Below are 21,828 nucleotides of genomic sequence, written 5' to 3' on the forward strand. Positions count from 1 at the left end.
ATTTGTTCCTTTTTTTTAAAATTTATAGAAGTAGAATTTAACTTAGCATGTTCATGAAGAGATATCTCATACTCACTTTAGGTTGATAATACTTGTCTTTTTAACAAGATTAATATCAAACTTTAAAATCTTTGACTATGAATAATTTCTAAAATATTTATATTAAATATAGAGATATATGTGTAGATTGGTTTTAAAAAGTAATTCAACAAGATCATATATATATATATATATATATATATATATATATATATATATATATATATATATATATATATATATATATATATATATATATATATACTATTATAAAATTGAAGATGTTTTTGCCGGGATTTTGGTACATCATCCGTGTTTGAGTTGGTTTTTAATTTTATCTTTATATCGTTTTGTCCATTTGTTTTTTTCGCTATTTTTTTGCGATTCAGTTTTTTTTTCGCTGCTTTTTTTTTCCGATTCCGTTTTTTTCCCTTTTTTTGTTTTTTATCCGGTTTCTTTTCTCCGTTTTTAGGTGCTTTTTTTCGTTGTTTTTTCCATCCCTTTTTTAGCCAGTTTTTTTTTATCTCATCTGATCAGTTGCACGCCGCCGCCGCTTGAGCAAACCCTAACGCCGTGGCGTGGCCACTTCGATATATTCCCATGTGTTTTGTGCTCCAATTGATTGTAAAATTGGATTCCCCACTCTTCACTCATCATTTTTTCTCATAATTTTTCTTTCAATTTGGCTTTAATTCACTAGATTTAGTCTTAGCCGCCGATGATAGTCGGCTGGTCTTTTTATCTCGAATTTTGCTGATTCGTTCTGATTTTGGGAAAACGGAAAGAGGAGACCGAGCGAATAAAAAACCCTCAACCAATCTATATAAAATAAAATTCGGCCAGAGGATTTTATGGGGAGGATCGGCTCCGGCGTATTGGCAAGATTATCTTGAGGTTGAAGACGGCAGTCGAATGTGCGAGCTGGGCCTATAGCTCCACTTGTGGGTTTGGATCGGGGAGATCAGGTGAGGGAGGTACCGAACTAGGTTGGGACTGAAAAGAAAGGAAAGAGTGTGCTTTCGGCCCAAACCCAGGAACAATTTTTATTAACTTTTTCAATTATAATGTATATATAATAATCCTAACGTTGCAATTCATCGCTTAGTTCGTAATAGCGGTTGTACCACTGAAAAAATGTTTTTAGCCGTTGCAACGCACGGGCATTTTTCTAGTGTGTATATATATATATATATATATATATATATATATATATATATATATATATATATATATAGTAGCTCTATTATACACCCCTCCTCCCTCTCCCGGCGCCCTCTCCCTCTCCCTCTTTTTCTCTTTTTTCCGATCTCTCTCTCTTCTCTCTCCCCTCTCCCTCTCCCTTTTTTAGATCTCTCTCTCTCTTCTCTCTCCCCTCTCCCCTCTCTCTCCCGTCTCCCGACGCCCTGGTTTCTTCTCTCTCCCCTCTCCCCTCTCCCTCTCTCTTTTTTCAATCTCTCTCTCTCTCTTCCCTCTCCCCTCTCCCCTCTCTCTCCCCTCTCCCGGCGCCCTGGTTTTTTTTCTCTCGCCTGTTGGCCTCTCCCCCTCTAATTTTTTTTCATCTCACCTTGGAAAGAAAATTTAAAATTAAAATGACAAAACTAAGACTTGAACCCATGACCTTATGCTTCAAAGAAATTCTCTATTAACCAATTAACCATATGAGATCTTGTGATTAGAGTTTATTGCATCAATTTTATGTATCTATTCAAGCTTTATGAGAGCAAATCACATATATTGTTGTGAAACTTATAATCTGTTATTATGTTCCAGTAGAGTAGTAATATTATTGTAAAAGTGCAATAACACGTCACGTTACTGCAAAAGTATATAGGCTGTTACTGCAAAAATATAGGTTGTTACTGTAGTTCTGACAGTAACATCATGTGAATATTGTAGTAACACGGAACATGTATGTAGTAGTAACGATACTTCTACAGACTACGAATGTTGTTACTACGAGCACGTAATCATGTTACTACAATATGGTTGTCTTGGTACTGCGCAATTCCTGCGAGACGAGGACACGAAAAAGGTGGGCGTAGAGGGAAGTGAGTAGGCGGGTTTGACCGAGGTCTGACCGGCGGGAGGACGCTTTGACCGACCTTTGACCGGGGTGGGAGGGAGGGTTTTGGGCCCTAGGGAGGGTGGGGGAGGTGGGGTTGGCCCATGGGAGGGGGTGTAGAATAGTTATTCTAGGGAAGGGGGTAGAATAGATTCACTATATATATATATATATATATATATATATATATATATATATATATATATATATATATATATATAAAACTAATATAAATATTCGGATTTTTCCGGTCGTCACACCGGTTTTTCGTCCCGCTTCGTCGCCCCCCTCTCCCAAAATCCCAATCCGAATCCAATCAAACCTCAGAAAAAAATCACAATCACAATCGGAGTTCAATCACACAAATCATGATGCATGTACACATATATATCCAATCCAAATCAAAACCAAAAATTAGATCAAGGGGGTCGCCGCCGCCGCCGTCGTTGCCGAACCACCACCGTCGCCGTCGCCGCCGCAGGGACGGCTGGCCGCCGGCGGCTCCCCTCCTGCTGGATCCGGTGGAGGGGAGAGCGCCGCCGCCGGTCCCTCCTGCTAGATCCGCCGCCAGCGGCGGCGGAGGGCGCTCTCCGGTGGTGGGGGAGAGGGCCGCCGCCATCGTCGGTGGTGGGGGAGGACTCCGCCGCCGCCGCCGCTCGCGGGAGGAGGGGCGCCGTCGCCGCCGGTGGTTGGGGAGGGTGCCGCTGACGCCGCCGTGGGTGGTAGGGGCGCCGCCGACGCCGCCACCGCCGCCGGATCTAGGGCGGGAAGGAGGCGAGAGGGGAGGAGGGAGCCGCCGTCGGCCCGTGGCTGCCGCCACCGCTGACGGACCCACCTGCCGACGCCGCCAACACCGCCATCGCTGCCGGATCTGGGGCAGGAGGGAGGCGAGAGGGGAGAAGGGAGCCGCAGCCGCCGCCGGATTTGCCGTGGGAGGGAGGCTAGAGGGGGTGGAGGGAGCCACCGCCGACGCCGCCCCCACCCTCGGATTCGCCGCGGCCGCCACCAACCCGCCGCCGCTGACCTAAGAGGGAGAGGAGGAGGAGCGCCGCCGTCGCTTTGAGAGAGGAGATCGCCTCCCCGGGCGCCGCCGGTGGTGGGGGAGAACGCCGCCGCGCTGCCGGTGGTGGGAGGGGGACGCGGCCGCGCCGCCCGTGGTTGGGGAGACGCTATCGCCGCTCGCGAGGGAGGGCGCCGCCTCTGCTCGGGGGGGAGGGCGCCACCGCGGGCCGCCGCCGCTCACGGGAGGAGGGGTGCCGCCGCCGTTCGGGGGCACGGAGGGGAGGGCGGCAAAGTGAGATGGGAGAGTGGGGAGGGAAATGGGCTAGGGTTTCGGCCACTGAGAGGGAGGGGGTTTTGTTTCCCCGATATTGACGCCCGGCCGTCCGATCAAAACCCTAGAGATCGGACGGCCGGTGTCATCCGGGCCGAAATCGGCCCAAGAGGGATCGAGGGTGAGGCCACTTTTCCGGCCCAAGCCCATGTTGCGGCCTAGGGAGGGGAAGTGAGCCCGCGCGTGCGCAAAAGGCCGTGGGCCGACCGGCAAGGGCCGGCAATAAGTCTATTTTAGGTCCCTCGGGCCGAAAAAAAGAGAATAAGTTCAATTTTAGTGCTCATTTTTTCCAGAAGCATAACAATTATAGTTATTTCTCACACTTGCTTTACTTGTAAATTTATTTAATTATACACATATACCTACTTAAAAATACCAAATATTTCAGCGAATTTGTATTTTAATTAATTGCATATTTTTCTGATATGTACGCTTCCCGTTGGAACACACGGGCACTTTTGCTAAATCAAACAACACTTTTGGTCAATATACACACTCCGTAAACACCCGGTGCAACGTACGGGCACTTTTGCTAGTGTGTGTGTATATATATATAAAGAACTACTGTATAGCACCTTAAGGTGCTACGTACTAAACAGCACGTGACACTCCCCATCCTACCCCCACCAAGTCCATAGTATGCAGTTAAAATTTAACTCACGGACGACCATCCCACCCCTGCGCCTCCTCCCCCACTCTCATGGTCCAAGTAAATTTTTTCCTTAATGTTATCCAACTTTTTCGTAGTTCTATATACAGTTAAAATTTAACTTTTTAAAAATTCTCAAGAGTAAAATTTTTACTACCACCTCTACATCCCGCAAGCATCTCCACCTCCCTTATGATGAGTAATCTATTTACTGAACACATAACTGCCTATTTATATACAATCCTACATGCTGTAGGAATCGCCACCCACTTTTCATCTCTCTCCCCGTTTTTTCCGGATCTGGGCGGACAAAGCGGCGTGATGGCCTATCAACCACGGAGGCGGCGGGATCCCGGTGAAGGCGGTGGTTCTAGGGATGAGACTCGGTGGCCTTCCTCATGGCGTGCGCTGCCCCGTACTCCGGCGTGAAGCGTGGAGGGCGGATGGGCGCAGCTATCAGGAGGCCACTACGGCGAGGTCGTCAACATCAACTTTCGTTGCTACCCGGTTCTACTGCAACACCTCGAAGAATGGCGAGGCAGCGACATCGGCGACCCCCATCTCCGCTTTCTGATGGGGCGGAGCTCCTACCGGGGTTGCAGGTCCGATACAGACGGAGTATGGCACCTCCCAGGGGTTGAGCAGCCAGCATTGGTAGCCATCGGCGTGAGGGTGCAGCAGACCGGCGCCGTCGTTCGACCCCGCTAGCGACCTCCGACGAGTTCCATCGGCAAGGAGGTGCCCTCTCACATCATCCCAGATCCGATTGCCCACTGTTACCGACGTGGTGGCAGGCCCTCCTTGGGAGGGAAGGAGCTAGGACGTTGAAGCAACTGCTGGCTCCTAGACTGGGTCGCCGACGCTGGTTGCATCCATCTCCAAGACCAGCGGCACTGGATCTGGAAGACTCCTGCTGTCTCTCCTCCCCGAGGAGGAGATGCGTTTCTTTTATTCTTCCTCTTTCGATTTGTATTTTTTTTTACTGTGAAGAATATGATTGATTTGCATGATTAAAATAATCTTGATTGTGTGTGATGTATGCACAGTACAAATATTACTACGAACACATCAAAAAGTGATATAAACATATTCGAGTAAAGATTTTACTATTGGCACTCCGAAAGTAATGAGAAAAATATTTTTACTCAGTGTTCAATAGAACTGTGTGTACGGAAATTAGAGATGAGGTAATAATTATTTACTCGCAGTACAAATTAGTGCATAATAATTTCTTACTAAGTGTAAATAAACCTTAAGTAAATAAATTACTATGCATCAAACAAAAAGAAAGAAGACGGTAATGGTAATGTCAACGAGACCTAATCCTTTTAGTGATTTTTTTACTTTTCAACGATAGATGCATGTGAGGCTGCAAACAACAAAGTAATATTTTAACTGGAAGCAAGCCAGTAATTTTTTAACTGGGAAAATCAACGCATGCGGAACAGGAGCAAGAAAAGTAACTATTTTAACTACTCTATCTAATAACGGCTTGTTTTGGTAACTCGAGGGAAGGAGATTGGGAGTTTACACGAGGGAATTGATGGCGAGATTAAGATGAGAATTTGATTTTTAATTCCAATATCCTGTTTGGTAGAGGTGGTGAAATTTGATAGGGAGTTTAGTTGGAGATTAGATTATTAATAAAAACGGATGGCTGAGATTTGTTTAGACAAAGTAAAGGAGGAATTCCCTCCCAATTACCTCCCCTACCCAGGTATTGAAAAGGAGGGAGTTCCTTCCTCAATTCCCTATCCTTATCCCACCAAAATTCCCATGTCTCCCAACCAAACAAAACAGTTAATAGCCTCATCCCTCTAAACTCCCAATCCCTTCTAAAAACTCCCTCCAACCAAACGGGCCCTAGGATATCGAGGGGACGCCAGCTCATCGAATGGAACCAAAAAACTGGGAAGTATGGCGCAGAGAGAAAAGAAAAAGAGAAAAAAAACAACCAGCGCTCGGAGAGGAAGAAAAACGAGAAAACCGGAGAGGAGGTGCGTGTCACGCCCAGAAATTTAGCCCAAATTTCCAGACTATTTCGTGTATTAAATCCCTGTCCAGGACCAGCCAGGGTACACAAAACGACAAGTAATATACAGTTCTAAACGTAAATAAAGCGTAAAATACTTACAGAAGAGGCACTTAGTCCTCACACCGAAACAAAAGCAGCAGCAACGGAAAAAGGCGATCCTAGCGGGGCTTCAGCTCCACTCCACAGGCAAAACTCGACTGGGGTCTGAGCCTTGGTCTTCTAACTTCGTCTTCAGCTCAGAAGCACTACACTTCTGAAAAGGGGGAAATAATAGCAAGGCTGAGTACAACCACCGTACTCAGCAAGCCACACCAACGATGCAAACGTGCAAGGGGATACAAGGATGGTTTGTGGCTATTTGCATAAAGGCGGTTGTAAAACATTTTATTGAGCAAAACAGTAAAACTGTTGAGTAATTAAAGTAACATTAAATCTCCACTGATCAACGCTACACCACGTTGAACAGGCCCAACCAACCCACCTGAACTACAGTGTATTGGGTCGATTTATTAAGTGTGAGACTAATCACGGTGAATCTGGTCGACCGCCCATAACCGCGGGCACGGCTATTCGAATAGTTTTACTCTGATCAGAGGCGTACAACTGTACCCACAAGACACAGTCCCACGACACGTTTCCGTGCGCCGACATGCCACCACGACATACCGGAAAGAGGCCGTGACAGGACCCTTTGCATAACCCCCTCTAGCCAAGCACACCACACCTCAGGTTTCACCCCCGTCCCCAGCGGGCAACGGGCAGTCCCCTCTCGTGCCTAGGTGAATCCGGAAGCGACAGAGGCCGTCGCAGGGCCCACCCCGCTCCATCACGCCCACCCTTGCCTGGATGCGTCAGCTAGAGGAAAACTACACTACAAGCCCAGCCGTTGCCCACGCTGGCTTGTGGTAAGTACGATAAGTTCTTCCAGGGCATCCCGTGAACCGGTCCTTAATTGCCATGGGTGCGACTAGCAAAACCATGCACCCACAGCCCACCATTCAGTCGCATTTTAGTTGGATAATTACGACCATGAAGCATGGCCAGATGTCTCGAGCACGCAGCTCAACAAGATACTAGAAGGTCTAATACTGCAATTATCCCATCAATTGAGCTAGTGGTAATTAAGCATGGCTAAGCATATAGTTCTAGCTAGGTCAACAAAGTAACACAAGCTAGGCGATTTATTACCCACGGTTGACAAACGACAGATATCATGTAAACATGGCACAAGCGAGCAGATAGGTAATACTCGAATCCCATGTAATTAGCAAGACATGCATGTTTATTTGCAAACGGTAAAACATTTATAACTTGGGATCAACATGCTCAAGGGGAATGTGTGACTTGCCTTGCTTCTTCACTTTGATCTTCCGAACTCTTTTCCTCGCGACCGCGGACTTCCGAAACGACGGATTCTACACGCTGGCACGCAAAACGAGGAAAAACTCTAATAAAAACCAAGGGAATAGTACATAAAAGGTAAACAAACATGTAGAGCTCAATTTTAGATGAATTTTGCAAGTTGAATGGCTCAATTCGGAGTTCCAATAAATTAGATATGAATTTTAGAAGTTTTGAGCCATTTAAATGAATTTCTAGAATTAAATACGATTTATGACGCGATTAATAATTATTCTTCCAAAGGAAAAGGGGATGCTGACATCATCAAGGGGGGAGGCGGCGCCGTCAAGCGGGCCCCACCGGTCAGCGACACAAGGGCGCCGGTCCACCGTGGACCGGGACCACCGAGGCGGTCCACCGCCGGTCCACGGGAACCGACGGCCCGGATCGGCCCAAAGCCGATCGGGCGGCCACGAGGCGGCGGCCGGGACACGGGCACGGCTCAGGCCGGCCCAGCCGAGCGATGGCGCACGACAGCGCGGCCACCGGCGACGACGGCCGGCGATGGCACGGGGAGCGGCGGCGCACGCGGGGAGCGGCGGCGCACGCGGGCAGCGGCGACGCACGCTAGGGAGTGGTGGCGCAGCGTGGCAAGGGGAGGTGGCAACCGGCTGCCCAGCACAGCCGGCAGCGGCGCGGGCGCGGAGCGCGGCGGCGACGAACCGGCCAGACGGCCATCGGCGGCGATAGGGAACGGGGAGGAGAGGAGGGATGCTCACCAAGGGCGGCGACGGCGAGACGACAACGGGGAAGCCGGCGGCGGGCTCCTCGGGGAGGCAACGGTGGTCCGGCGGCGTACCACGGGCGCGAGGCGGCGGATGGTGACCGGGACGACTGGGGCACAGAGAGGGCGATTTCAGCGGTTCCCGGAGGCGAGGAAGCGGTGGCCAGGGTGCGGCTCGGAGCTGCCGATCCGAGGGAGGAAACGGCGCAGTCCGGCGTCGACCGGGGAGGCGGGGCGACACAGATGGAGACGGCAAACACGACGGCGATCTCGGGTTGGTGGTGAAGTTGGTGCTCGGGCAGCGAGAGGCGACAACCGAACGGCGGCCGAGCCTGACTTTGAGGCGGCGAAGGTACTGGCAGTGGTGGCGCACTGGGGCGACGGCTAGGGCGGCGGTGGCGCGCGGCTGGAGGCGGTGAAAGGGGCGGCGGCCTCGGGTGTGCGGTGGGAGTGGTGCTCGAGGGGTGGAGAGGGAGAAATAAGAGGTGGCCGGGCTTCCCCTTGCAGTGGCGAAGCTGGCGGTGGCGGCGGCTCGGCACGGCGACGGCTATGGCGGCGGGAAACGGCGACCGAAGTTCGCCGAAGTGTGGCAGCGCGTGGGTGCGGCGTGGGGAGAGCGAGGGAGAGTATGCCGGGCTCGGGAAAAATGGGGAAACGGACGAGGAGAGCACGGGGATGCTTTTTATAGGCTAGGGAAGGCGGGATCGAGCCCGGGAGAGGCGGCAACCGGCGACGGAGTGGGGCGGCATCGTGGCGGGTGTGGCGGCTCGGCGCGGCGTCGATTCCCGCGGGGAGAGAGGGGGAGTGGGGCGGGATGTGGTCGCGAGGTAGAAGGGGACTCGGGTCCACGCCGGTTGGGACGAGGGGAGGCGCGGGATCGGCGGAGGGAGTGGGCGGCGTGGCCGACGGTTGGAGCTGGTCGGAGGTTGGGGATGACAGGTGGGGCCCATGGGTCCCACCTGTCGGCCTGAGTGAGAGGGGAGGCCGGGAGGGAGGAAAAGCAGACTTGCGCCAAAAGGGGAGGCAAGCCGGGCCGCGGGAGGGGAAGGAGAGAGGATTTTGGGCCGAGCCCGAAAGGGAGGTAGGGGAAGTTTATTTTGTTTTCTTTTTATTTAAATTAGTTTAATGAACTTTGTAACTTTAAAAATTATTTCTTGAGCTCCGAAAATTCACGAAAAAAAAATCCGGAGAGTGTTTTAGGGCACAAAGAATATTACAAAATATTCTCGGCCAATGATTTTTAAGGGAAAATTTTAATTCTCCCATTAATTCACTCGAATAAATTGCTTTAACTTTTAATATAATTTCTTGAAATGTATTATTAAATGATTTTTAAACCCGAACGAAAATCGGGGCGTTACAGTGCGTTCGGAGGCGGGGCCGCTGCTGTGAGACGCGATACTAAGTAGATGGCGCGTGAGAGGCGCCATGTAGCGCTATATATATATATATATATATATATATATATATATATATATATATATATATATATATATATATATATATATATATATATATATATATGACATGGATTTTTTGGGCTCGAGCACATGTGCACCCTAGGTCCAAGACCGACACGTACCCACCTGTCATTACTAGTGTTCTCTGATCGGATATTAACCTGCATACAAAATGTACCAACCGCACCTTGATTCTATATGGGCTTGCATACTCACGACGCTGGTTTTTCCACCGATGACCTTGCCGCTATCTGCCAAAAAAGGGCAGACAGTGCAGTACTTGCTGAATGCTTTTGACAGTGTAGGACACTGGACACCCCAAATAAAAAAATTATCAAACATCTTTTCCTGTACTCGCTGGCACCACGCATGCATCGTACAGCACGTACCAGCATAATTAGCCCATCTATTATAATCTAAATTTCACAAAACCACACCCTTAACCAATTTGCTATACTCGTATATCAAAATTTTTAAAAACATAACTCAAATGTATATATATAACACATATATATATATATATAACTCACATATATATAACTCGTATATATAACTCGTACAGCTATATATAGGGTGTAGATTCGTCTGCCTTTTATTTTATTCACGTCAACATATACAGTACATTGCCTTTAATAATAGCTCAATACACTTTCGGCTAATCCACTCCTCTCTTTTCCTCGTGTTCCTTTAATTTTTGGAGCAAATGTTTACGGATTTATGAGCTTATATACTCCCTCCATCTCACTATAAGTGCAGCCATGATTTTCCGTGTCCAACTTTGACCGTCCGTCTTATTTGAAAAATTTTTAAAAAAATTTGAGAACATAAGTCACGCATAAAGTGTTATTCATGTTTTATCATCTTATAACAATAAGAAAAATTCAAATAAGACGGATGGTCAAAGTTACACACGAAAACTTATGGTTGCACTAAAAAGAGGGAGGGAGTAGTATTTTAGATACAACATTCGAGCAGATGTTGCATGCATGCTGTCTTATGCGTGCTGTCTTGAGTCCATCATTCACTGTGTTGTCAACTCACATGTTAGCTGCAATGTGTTGTCAACATCGAGTCCCTCATCACGTCCTCAGCTGGGCATTAAGGGTATTTCGCTATGTTCCTCTGTACGCTTGTACTAGTTGAATATGTCTCCCCCTTGCATTAACCCCCACCTGCTCTCTGCCTATGCAAGCCTGCCGCGCCAGCCTTTAACCAAGGCCGCACGAATCTTTGCGTGGCTGAACGGGAGAGATTGTAGGTACATATACACCCGAGCTCATATCTGTATTTTCCTATATATATATATAAATATATATATATATATATAATAATAATAGAAACTAGTGGTCAGAGCTGTTTTTTAGATCGCGTATTCGTTCAAAAACGATAAGCACTATTCGAGCGAAAGGATATATTAATCTATATTAAATTTTTTATAACTATTCATATGACAGGTAAGAAACGAAAAGATGTCATCTCGGAACATTAAAAAAAAATTCGCTCTGTTTTTCGTCTTGAAAAAAGAAAAGACATTGTACTAGCGGCTACATCAACCAGCAGTAGCCGAGCTATATGACTCTTATGACCTATCACTACCATTGCATTCTCCTTTTTGCCGCCCTCTTCTCACCACGTCCTAACTCCTAACATTTGCCGCCAAAAAGAAACATATTGCGATCCGTCTCATCATCCCAATGCAAGAATAATCGATCGACCACCATATACATACGCACACTGGCAGCTGGCACACAGTGCCAGTGTAGCTGGAGCATGCACTCATGCAGGCGATCGAATTCTCGCTCCTAGATCGATCGATCGCTGCCAATCCGGTGCCGGTGCCGTTGTTACATACTTCCTCCATTTCACAATATAATTTATTCTAGTATTTTCCACATTTATATTAATGTTAATGAATCTAGACATATATAACTATATAGATTAGTTAACATCAATATAAATGTAAAAAATGCTAAAAATAACTTATATTATGAAATTGAGGGAGTACATGATATATACATGGATGGATGGATGGATGATATGAGTGACGGCAATAGCTAGGTGAGTGTGTGATTGGGCGATGTTGGAATTAAACGACCCTTTAGAAGTGGAACTTTCTGTTCCACCAAACCACCAAAAGGAATTAGGGAAGCATATGCATAACGGACGGCTCGCGAGTCGCGACCGATCGATCGATGAGCCGTCGTGGTTGGCCATGTGGATATCCAGAAATAATAAAGCGCGACGACGTGGAGAGCACCGTGCTCGATCGACTCGATCGGCTACAGGCGGCGCTGCATGTTATAGTTTGGGCACCGCATAAAAAACCATCCGTCCAAAAATATAAACCTAGCTAATATCAGTCTACATATTTTATTGGGGTCCCCAACACCCCGGATATAATAAAATATTAAATTCTAGCTAATTTATACCATATTGTTTAATATATTAGTGAATAATTAGATAATTAATATGTATTAGACCTTTGGTAATTTTTTCCTATTTTCGTCATTGCCTAATACTACGAAATTGAACAGAACCACACTATTTTTTTAAAAAAATCCATTTTTTACCGACACCTTTATTTTCGCATAATTCATGTATGTAGAAAGATGATGAAAGATTCTACCATAAATGTAGAGTAGAATTTGTTAATTCGATCTGTGGTATTTGAAAGTCCTTCCTAGTTATGCGTCTAAAACCTCAGGTTCCATAATATAAATCCATTAGAAAGTACAATTTTAGCCAAGGGGCTGCTACATTTGGTGGGGGATTTGCTTTAGAAAAAAATTTGTATCAGCCCCATCATTCCACCTGCAAGATGCATACAACTACTATAAGTAAAGGACGGGGAACAACTATAAACAAGAGAGAAGTTGCTAGTGCATACATACTGGTCGGTAATACTCTACACTCTTATTTTTTTATACAATTCAGTATTATGAATATCGGATCTATCAAATCAATTCATGGTTGAGAGTGGAATAGTATAACATAGGAGGATCCCTTCCACGTATGATATGTATGTCTTTCGCTATCAACCAGAAGTAGTGATAAAAAAATTCCTATACTCTCCTCTCTTTACTGAGAAACGCGAACTAAAAAAAGTGAAATAGGGGTACCCCATAGGTATTTGATCTTGCTTCCTGCCCCCCTTTTTTCATGGAAAAAGGAAAGATGAATTTCTCCATTCATTGAACCCTAGTTCGGGACTGACGGGGCTCGAACCCGCAGCTTCCGAATTCCTTCTATGTGTATGTCATGAAATGTTACAAGCAACCTAAAGACAAATGTCCTTTGCGGATATTACTCGTGTGAATTCCTTAGGGTTAATGAGAAGTACATGACCAACACAGAGGATGTAAGTCCCTCAACTCAACATATAAGTTCAATGGTGAACTGCACGTCTAATTGATATACTAATATATTCTCGTGCTTTTGTGCATGCAGTTTCCTAAAATCAAACGTTGAACTAGTTTTGAGGACATAGGCATTAAAAATATACAGTGGAACCTCTGCCACTTCATCCATCGTTGTCATAAGGATGGACTTTTTTTCGACCCCAAAGGTAGCCTAGCGATGAGTGAAGAATATAAGTCTCTTCGGGATTGGAGCAACACGATGCCATAATGAAAATTATATTATTGCATTTCAAAATGACAATATTAGTTGTATGTATTGGCGACCCTTTTAACTAATGCATTACATGTATTATATCCTAGTTTGTTAGTGGCTAAATGTATTTATGTATTAATTAATTAATTAATTGCAACATTATTGATTAAAAATTGATATTAAAAGATTTGGCGGGAAAATTTATATTTTAGCACGCATATTTTCCTAGGCGGACTTGTCCCATTTTCTCAGGCGGCTAGGTGGCCATCGCAGGCAGCGCGTCGCGCTCCTATCCGCCTGCGAAAAAAATCATTTTCACATGCCTTTTCGTACATGTGGGACCGGTCGTCCACATAAGAAGACTGTTTTCCTAGTAGTGTGGCATGTGAAGATAATAGTTTTAAAGACATGGTGTAGTATTAATTATTAAATGTTTGGTACATTAGGATGTTTATGCTCCTTTTCACAACCAAACAGAAATTATGCTCATTTATCGTCTCCTTTCCCGCCAACCCAGTATTGTGGAAAACGGTAATATGGATACGGAGATCAGTCCGTCACATCACGCCAATGCGGTCATCATTAGTCGGTAACAAACGCATAAATCCAATCATTACCGATTAAATCATCCGTCTCCGTCTAATCAGCCGTATAATCGGCGTGATGATAAAGGTCGATTCCACAATCCAGCTCATTAGCTGTGCCTTTTACTACTATTGACTAGAAGTTTGCTCTTCCGAAATTCTCACAAGGCAGCAAGATGTAAAATGACAAGGAACTGACTTCCTCTAAAGTTTGAACATGAGTTCCTTGATTTTGACGATGATCAGGTTATTGGAGTTTGTATTTGATGAAGCCGATACATATGTTATTTGGGACCTTGATTACGGTCATTTATGCTATGTACTACATTCTCTTGATAATTCATTTCATGCATTATGAACAAAACCCATCACTACGTCAGAATTGAGATATACAGTAACAGCTATCCATTATGAACTTATTTAAATATCATATATGGTTATTCTATTTAAGGATATATAGAAGGAATATATTAAGTTATATGCATTTGTTTATCAAAAAGGGAAAACTATTATTAACTATGTACATATATTTTCAAAACGTTATATTTCCGCCAAATTCCGATTAATCGTCCGCATTCCGATTAATCGTTTAGCGGTACCCTCTCCGTCCGATATCCGTATAACATCTTCCACAACACTGCACCAACCACGTCACGTTTAATGACTTGTCAAGTCATCAGTAGTCGCCGCTAGAGACACCTTTCCAATCTCTAAAAAAAAAGGTTGGACTTCTAAAATTTGACCAACAACTTTCTTGGACTCAGTATTATAATCGGTACTCTGTAGACGGGTTATATGAGTATATTTTGTCCGGAAAGTACTTCATGACACAATCATTTCCATCTCAATGTGGAGGCGATGATGACCAACGAAAACTTTAGTACGTATGGTTTCAAAGTTAACGCTGTGAGAGCAGTCTCAATGCTCCATGCAAGATACTCAATTGAGTTAGGTGGTGTTTGGTTGGAGGAACTAAAATGGGGCTAAATTGTGAGAGGAACTAAATTTAGTCCATAGTTTTCAAACACCCCCTAAATTATTGAGAATAAAAGAGAATACTAGATCTCACACACACAAAAAAAAAGTTAGCTCCATACACGAACCAAGAAGGCAAAAGGAGATAAGAGAGAGGGGAAGAGGATCGAAGGGAATTTTGCTCAAAATCTACAAATGAAAATACTACATAGGGAAGGTAGTTTCTAATGCTTAGGCCATATGTTCTTTTCAGCTACTACTTTACTGGATTATTGCTGCAGATTATTTACTCAATGTCTCTAAAACTTTCTTTTCTAAAAAAATAAAAGCATTCTTCTATTGCGTTGTATAGACTACGTTGCCTAAGCTACTCCCTCTGTTTCATACTACAAGTGTTCTAAGTCAAACCTTTTCAATTTTGACCAACACCAAATAAATTAGATTATAGTGAATTAATTTGATGTTGTCGATGTTAGTAACTTTTCTATAAACTTAAATTAAATTATAATATGAAACAAGGTGAGTATTATTTGTTCACTTTATTTATTTAAAATATTTGATTCACCCCTACAATGAAGTAAATAATCCAGAGGTAATGATCCGGTCAATAATTGATTTTACCCTCACATTTTCTTTAGCATGGTGTTTGGTTTTTTTTTCTTTTTGCGACACACAAGATGCTAAATTTCACTGACAAGGCTTGTACTCCAGGCATGCTTTGGCACGCTGGTTTTTTTCCCTTCGCACTTTCATTGGATTTGTACTGATTTATGCAAAAATCCTATAAAATCAATGTAAAATCCATTTCCTTACGAAAGAAGCTTGATCATGCATGAGTCCAAACAAGTCATAAACCCTACCATGATAATCCCTTTCTTCTCCTTCACGATAATCCTAATCCGACGTCAACGTGTTCGTCGTCAGCACCACCCCGTACGCACGTAGACGTATGGAAAACGGGCCCGACGCAGACCGCGGAAACGCTAGACGCTAAACCCTCTAGTCTAGCTAGAGAGACCAAAACGAAGTCGTCCGGTGGCTACTGGAGCAGAAATTTCCAGCGAAAATTCTGCAGCCCATGCGATGCGATTGCCGACACACAGCTCTCTTCGAAATTGGATGCTCGTAGTGCATTTTCTTTTCGAGACGTTAAAATCTGAAAAGCCCTGGCCTCGAAGCAAAAGCGCCAAATAGAAAAGTTTTCTCCTTTTTCCTGTGTCCCCCTCAACTGAATGTGACGATGACTGGGATATACAATAATGAAGTCTGTAGGTCTACCTTTGCATACTTTGATGCTAAAAAAAACCTTACCAAATTTAGCAACTATGCCAAAATTTTGGTAACTTGCCAAAATTAAATTTGGCAGCAAATTAAATGTAGCCACTTTTTTGACAACTTTATCAAAATTTGGTAAGGTTGAAAATGGCATCAAAGTTAACAAGCCCTTTGAATGACAGATCCCAAAAATAGCCGGAAGGAATCGTGCACGAGTGCAGATTTTCGGCATCAATTTCGTCCGATCCTATGAGAAACAAAAGAAGAAGAGGCAAACAGGGCATGTGAATGTGCCATATACTACAATGTACTACCTCCGTCCCAAAATAAATACAGCCATAGATATCCGTGTTTAGCGTTTTGACCGTTCGTTTTATTTGAAAAATTTATGAAAATTTTTTAAAAAATTAGTCACACATAAAGTACTAATGTTTTATTATGTAATAATAATAAAAATACTAATCATATTTTTTTCAAATAAAACGAGCAGTCAAACGTTAGACATGAACAGTTTTAGCACATAAACAGTGCTAAAACTGCACTTACTTTGAGACGGAGGGAAATTTGAACAGTGCAAATGCTCCAGACATATCACATATGCATTCTGCAAATCCGTGTACTTTGGTATAGTAGTAGTACATGTTTTAGTGCAGTGTACTTTGCTACTGTAATCCATACTATGTTTAATTTTGGGTGTGTTTAGTTCACGCCAAATTAGAAGTTTGGTTGAAATTGAAACGATGTGACGGAAAAGTTGAAAGTTTATGTGTGTAGGAAAGTTTCGATGTGATGAAAAAATTGGAAGTTTGAAGAAAAAATTTAGAACTAACCAAGGGCTATACTACAATTTACTAACTTGGATCCCAAGCACAAACATGCCGGTCAACATCAAATAGGTCTAAAGCGACAACATAAACAACACGCACGAAGTGGGGCGTCCAGCGAGGCTTCAGTTTAGCTGCTCTCTTTTGAGCTTTCAATACCCAACTAGGCAGTTTTCAATACCATTTCTGGTGTTTGTTTTGTACCGCCACCTCAGGAATCAAAGCCCCCACCCCCCCCCCCCCCCCCCCCCCCCCCCGGCGCGTGCCTTTAGAAAATCCTCACCAAGCCATTCTCCCTACTCTGGCCACGACCTCCTTTTTGGACAACGCACTAATCTGCCCCATATTTTTTTTTGTTAAGCCTCATGTTACTAATAATCAGTCATCATCAGGGACATCAACCACTTTGACACAGAACCAACTGGCGTCTATAAAACCGGGAGCCCAGCTAATGAGCTAAACGCCCAGTCATTCAACACCGACCATTACCAGCATACGGCCACTTAAGACCACCACCAAACACTTCGTCTGGAAGGAAAGAAGGTTTTCAGAGACGTACCAGAGCCAACAGCAGCAGCAGGCTCGCCGGACGGCCAGCCAGCCATGGCGTCCTACGACAAGGCCATCGAGTCGTACAAGAGGGCCGTCACCACGGCGGCGTCCCTGGCGGCGTCGGCGATGCTGGTGCGCGGCGTCGTGAACGAGCTGGTGCCGTACGAGGTGCGGGACCTGCTCTTCTCCGGCGTCGGGTACCTGCGGTCGCGCATGTCGTCCCAGCACACGGTCATCATCGAGGAGACCGAGGGCTGGACCAACAACCAGCTCTACGACGCCGTCAGGACGTACCTCGCCACCAGGATCAACACCGACATGCAGCGCCTCCGGGTCAGCCGCGTCGACGAGACCAAGAGCATGATGTTCAGCATGGAGGAAGGCGAGGAGATGGCCGACGTCCATGAGGGCTCCGAGTTCAGGTGGCGCCTCGTCTGCCGCGACAACTCCAGCAGCAGCAACGGCAACGGCAACGGCCGTGGCGGGAACGGCAACTACCGGCTCGAGGTCCGGTCCTTCGAGATGAGCTTCCACAAGAAGCACAAGGACAAGGCCCTCAACTCTTACCTCCCTCACATCCTGGCCACTGCAAAGAAGATCAAGGATCAGGACAGGACGCTGAAGATCTACATGAACGAAGGTGAGTCGTGGTTCGCCATCGACCTCCACCACCCCTCGACCTTCACCACGCTCGCCATGGATCACAAGCAGAAGCAGTCAGTTATGGATGATCTTGAGAGGTTCATCAAGCGAAAGGAATACTACAAGAAGATTGGCAAAGCATGGAAACGGGGGTACCTTCTGTATGGCCCACCTGGAACTGGCAAGTCCAGCTTGATTGCAGCCATGGCCAATTACCTCAAGTTCGATGTATATGATCTCGAGCTGACTGAGGTCAACTGGAACTCAACCCTTCGACGGTTGCTCATCGGAATGACCAACAGGTCAATCCTAGTTATAGAAGATATCGACTGCACTCTAGAGCTACAACAACGGGAGGAAGGCCAAGAGAGTTCCAAATCCAATCCTTCAGAGGACAAGGTTATAACTTGGAATCATTAGCCTCTTACATTTATTTTTTTTGGCCTTTTTACCAACTATGTTGTGTATTTGGGTAATATGTTGGAACAGGTTACACTATCTGGGCTACTCAACTTCGTGGATGGGCTTTGGTCAACAAGTGGGGAGGAGAGAATAATTGTCTTCACCACAAACTACAAGGAGAGGCTCGATCCTGCGCTTCTGCGTCCTGGCAGGATGGACATGCATGTCCATATGGGTTACTGCTGCCCGGAGTCATTTAGAATTCTGGCCTCTAACTACCACTCCATTGATAACCATGCCACATACCCAGAGATAGAAGAATTGATCAAGGAGGTCATGGTGACACCAGCAGAGGTAGCTGAGGTGCTCATGAGGAATGATGACACTGATGTTGCCCTTGAAGGCCTTATTCTGTTCCTCAAGAGAAAGAAAGATGTTGGCAAGGAAGGCAAAGCTGAAAATGTGGAGCAGGTGGTGAAGGCGGAAGAAACAGAGAAAGAGACGATGAAGAAAAATGATGTCCCAGAGAATCAAGATCCCCAAGATGAAAATGTGGAGCAGGTGGTGAAGGCGGAAGAAACAGAGAAAGGGACGATGAAGAAAAATGATGTCCCGTAGAATCAAGATCCCCAAGATGCAAGCAAAGAATGATGCTTAAACAGTGTGCATAGCATATAATTAGTGCATCAAATTCTGTCAGATGTATCGTTTTGACTACTAGTAAAAGATCATTTTTGGAATAATAATGTACTATAGGGAAATGAGCTTGTGATACTATTTCTATTATCACAAAATACATAGTAAGGTTTCATATGTAGCAGTTTCAAAGTAAAGTATTATTCAATCTAAACATGCTACAATGTGCAAATGATCACTGTTGCAAAAACCATGACTTTTAGAAGACAAATTGCCTACCAAAATGCTTTCTCATAACAGATCAAGTTTCAGTATCGATGTTCATCCCATTTTCTTCTCGTAGATCATACTCAACAACTAGACCAAGATTATCAACAAATTTGTGGTACACCTGGCACCCTGCGCACTGCATATGTAATGTAAGATCAGAACACAAATTTACAGTGCATGCCTGGACACTAACAGGCATATCCATGTGGTATTTTCTCATATTCAACAAAAGCAAGCATATGAGCAGTGTATAAATAAAATTTGGACTAAGTGAAGCTGCAAATAAGTAAACAGACTAAACAACTTACCTGAAGAAATATTGTTCCTCTTTCATAGGCAACCCTATTTATCAACCGCTTGGTCCTTTCTCCACATGCATTGCATGTAAATTGAACAAGTAAGCTTCTTCTTGGAAGATTTAGATCAAAAGTGCTTTCCTGTAACATCAAACAAAATGTTGTCATTTAAACCATTCCAGCGTAGTGATTAGTAAGAATGCCTGCATTCCATTCATATGGTGAATGAATTGTCTGAAGAAAGAAGCTTGCATGGCATTGAAATGTTAAATTACACAAAATATTATTATTAACTTGAGTTATTTATTTTCAGTTTTTGAAGCTGTCCTATTATTCATCAATCAATGAGAAGCATGTTTTCATGCAATCAAGTTGCACAGTCCATGGATGTACAGGACATATCAGAAAAAAAAGCTGTTATTTTCCGTAATTTCACGCCATGCAGCATATTGTTTTTGAAGGTCGTATACACAAATCAGTCTCTAAAATGCCCAGAAACACAAATTTAAAGAAAAATTACCCTTTTAGCAATTAGCATATCTTTATGAACCAAAACATATGTGCATTTAAGAGGTGAACAAAAGAATGCTGGAACACCACACCTTATTCCAAGCTCAAAGTTGAAAATCATAACTTACTAGCCTACATCAAGACACCAGGTTGACATTGTCCATAATTCACATAGTATATTTGCACGGTGTAATGTGACTATGTCTACTATATGTAGATATACATGCAGGATGCCATTTCCACTCCATACTAATTTTATATATTTGCATGTCAGATATCCTAACAACTTACTACAATTTAAGCAGACATTCATATTGCTGCTGGTTGGGTAATGAAATCCATTATCAGAGAGTTTGTATTACAACTGCTACCAGCCTACCACAACTAACTACTAGAATTTTCATCGATGATTCTGAATAGCGATAGAAAAGCGCATAATGCTCGCCCTCCAAACCATCATGGTGGTATCGGTTGCTGCCAGCAAGGTTGTTGCACAGGCTGCCCCCGATCAACAGGTCAAAGCAACCAAATCATCTGATGAATGATTCAATTCTTTCAGCAGTAGGATTTAGAACATCAGTAATGGCATTAGGGAACATGCACAGAACATTCATGCCATCAGGGAACATGTCCCTCAGCACAGAGAAATGGCATGCAACTGTATCAACTTGCAATGAATCCCCAAGAGCTCTCCATCCTGCTAAATCCCCTATGATTCCTATGGCCTCCCAGTAGGAATTCCATCTAATCAGGCTCAAGAGGAGCAAGATTTTATTTCTTACATTCTTCTAGGACATATTCCTAAATTCACTGGGGGTGGTGCTCAGCAGGAGCAAGATTTTATTTCTTACATTCTTATAGGACATACTCCTAAATTCACTGGGGGTGGTGCATCAGCAGGAGCAAGATTTTATTTCTTACATTCTTCTAGGACATACTCCTGAATTCACTGTGGGTGGTGGATCAGCATCACCAAAGCTAGCAAGAGCACAACTAATCCGTTCCAAGAAAACACCCAAAGCTTGTTCATCCCTTGCAATCGGAACAGATCAGAAAGCACGCAGGGGTGGACAAAGTTACCGCCGGCGAAGCCGCCGCGTCCGAATCAGCCTCCCCGGAGCACGCAGAGACAGCCAGTATCCTACGGCGACACGAAACCCTCAACCTGCGAGAGGAGAGAGAGCACAAACTCAGACACCAAACGAAGCCGAGCTCGACACGAGAGGAAGGAAGAAGCCAGCAGCAGCGGCGCGCACCCGGGAAACTCCGCCGTGCGCCTGCGGGAGGAGGAGGAGGAAGCGAGCGATACGCGGGAAGGGGGCGCGTGGCGGCGGGAGACGCTGGCCGTGAACGGCGCCGCCGCCGCCGCCGGGCAGCCGTACGCCGCAGCCGTCGTCGCCATCGCCGGGAGGAGGGTTCGCTTCTCCTTCTCCTCTCCCTCTTCCGTTGGATGATAGAAGGGTAAAATGGCCGGAAAATAGGAAAGCCCAAAATTAAGCATTTGGGCCGTATAATTAGGCCCAATATGTGGCCCATGTGCAGAGAGA

The 21,828-nt window shown here is 45.0% G+C and overlaps 2 protein-coding genes across 2 annotated transcripts; one reads left to right on the top strand and one right to left on the bottom strand.

Annotated features, from left to right (window-relative positions):
• The first annotated feature begins 17,456 nt into the window (after nucleotides 1-17,456).
• On the top strand, nucleotides 17,457-19,614 carry LOC127772584 (AAA-ATPase At3g50940-like). The gene is made up of 2 exons (XM_052298525.1): nucleotides 17,457-18,566; nucleotides 18,657-19,614. The coding sequence occupies exons 1-2, from the start codon at nucleotides 17,577-17,579 to the stop codon at nucleotides 19,185-19,187; spliced, it is 1,521 nt and encodes a 506-aa protein (XP_052154485.1). The 5' UTR covers nucleotides 17,457-17,576; the 3' UTR covers nucleotides 19,188-19,614.
• On the bottom strand, nucleotides 19,318-21,736 carry LOC127772591 (uncharacterized). The gene is made up of 4 exons (XM_052298536.1): nucleotides 21,538-21,736; nucleotides 21,362-21,446; nucleotides 19,784-19,912; nucleotides 19,318-19,611 (listed from the first exon to the last, which is right to left on the bottom strand). Exons 1-4 carry the CDS (start codon nucleotides 21,681-21,683, stop codon nucleotides 19,507-19,509), a joined length of 465 nt encoding a protein of 154 aa, XP_052154496.1. The 5' UTR covers nucleotides 21,684-21,736; the 3' UTR covers nucleotides 19,318-19,506.
• Between the last annotated feature and the right edge of the window lie 92 nt (nucleotides 21,737-21,828).

This window comes from Oryza glaberrima, chromosome 1 (assembly GCF_000147395.1).
Source record: "Oryza glaberrima chromosome 1, OglaRS2, whole genome shotgun sequence".
NCBI classification, from domain to species: Eukaryota; Viridiplantae; Streptophyta; class Magnoliopsida; order Poales; family Poaceae; genus Oryza; species Oryza glaberrima.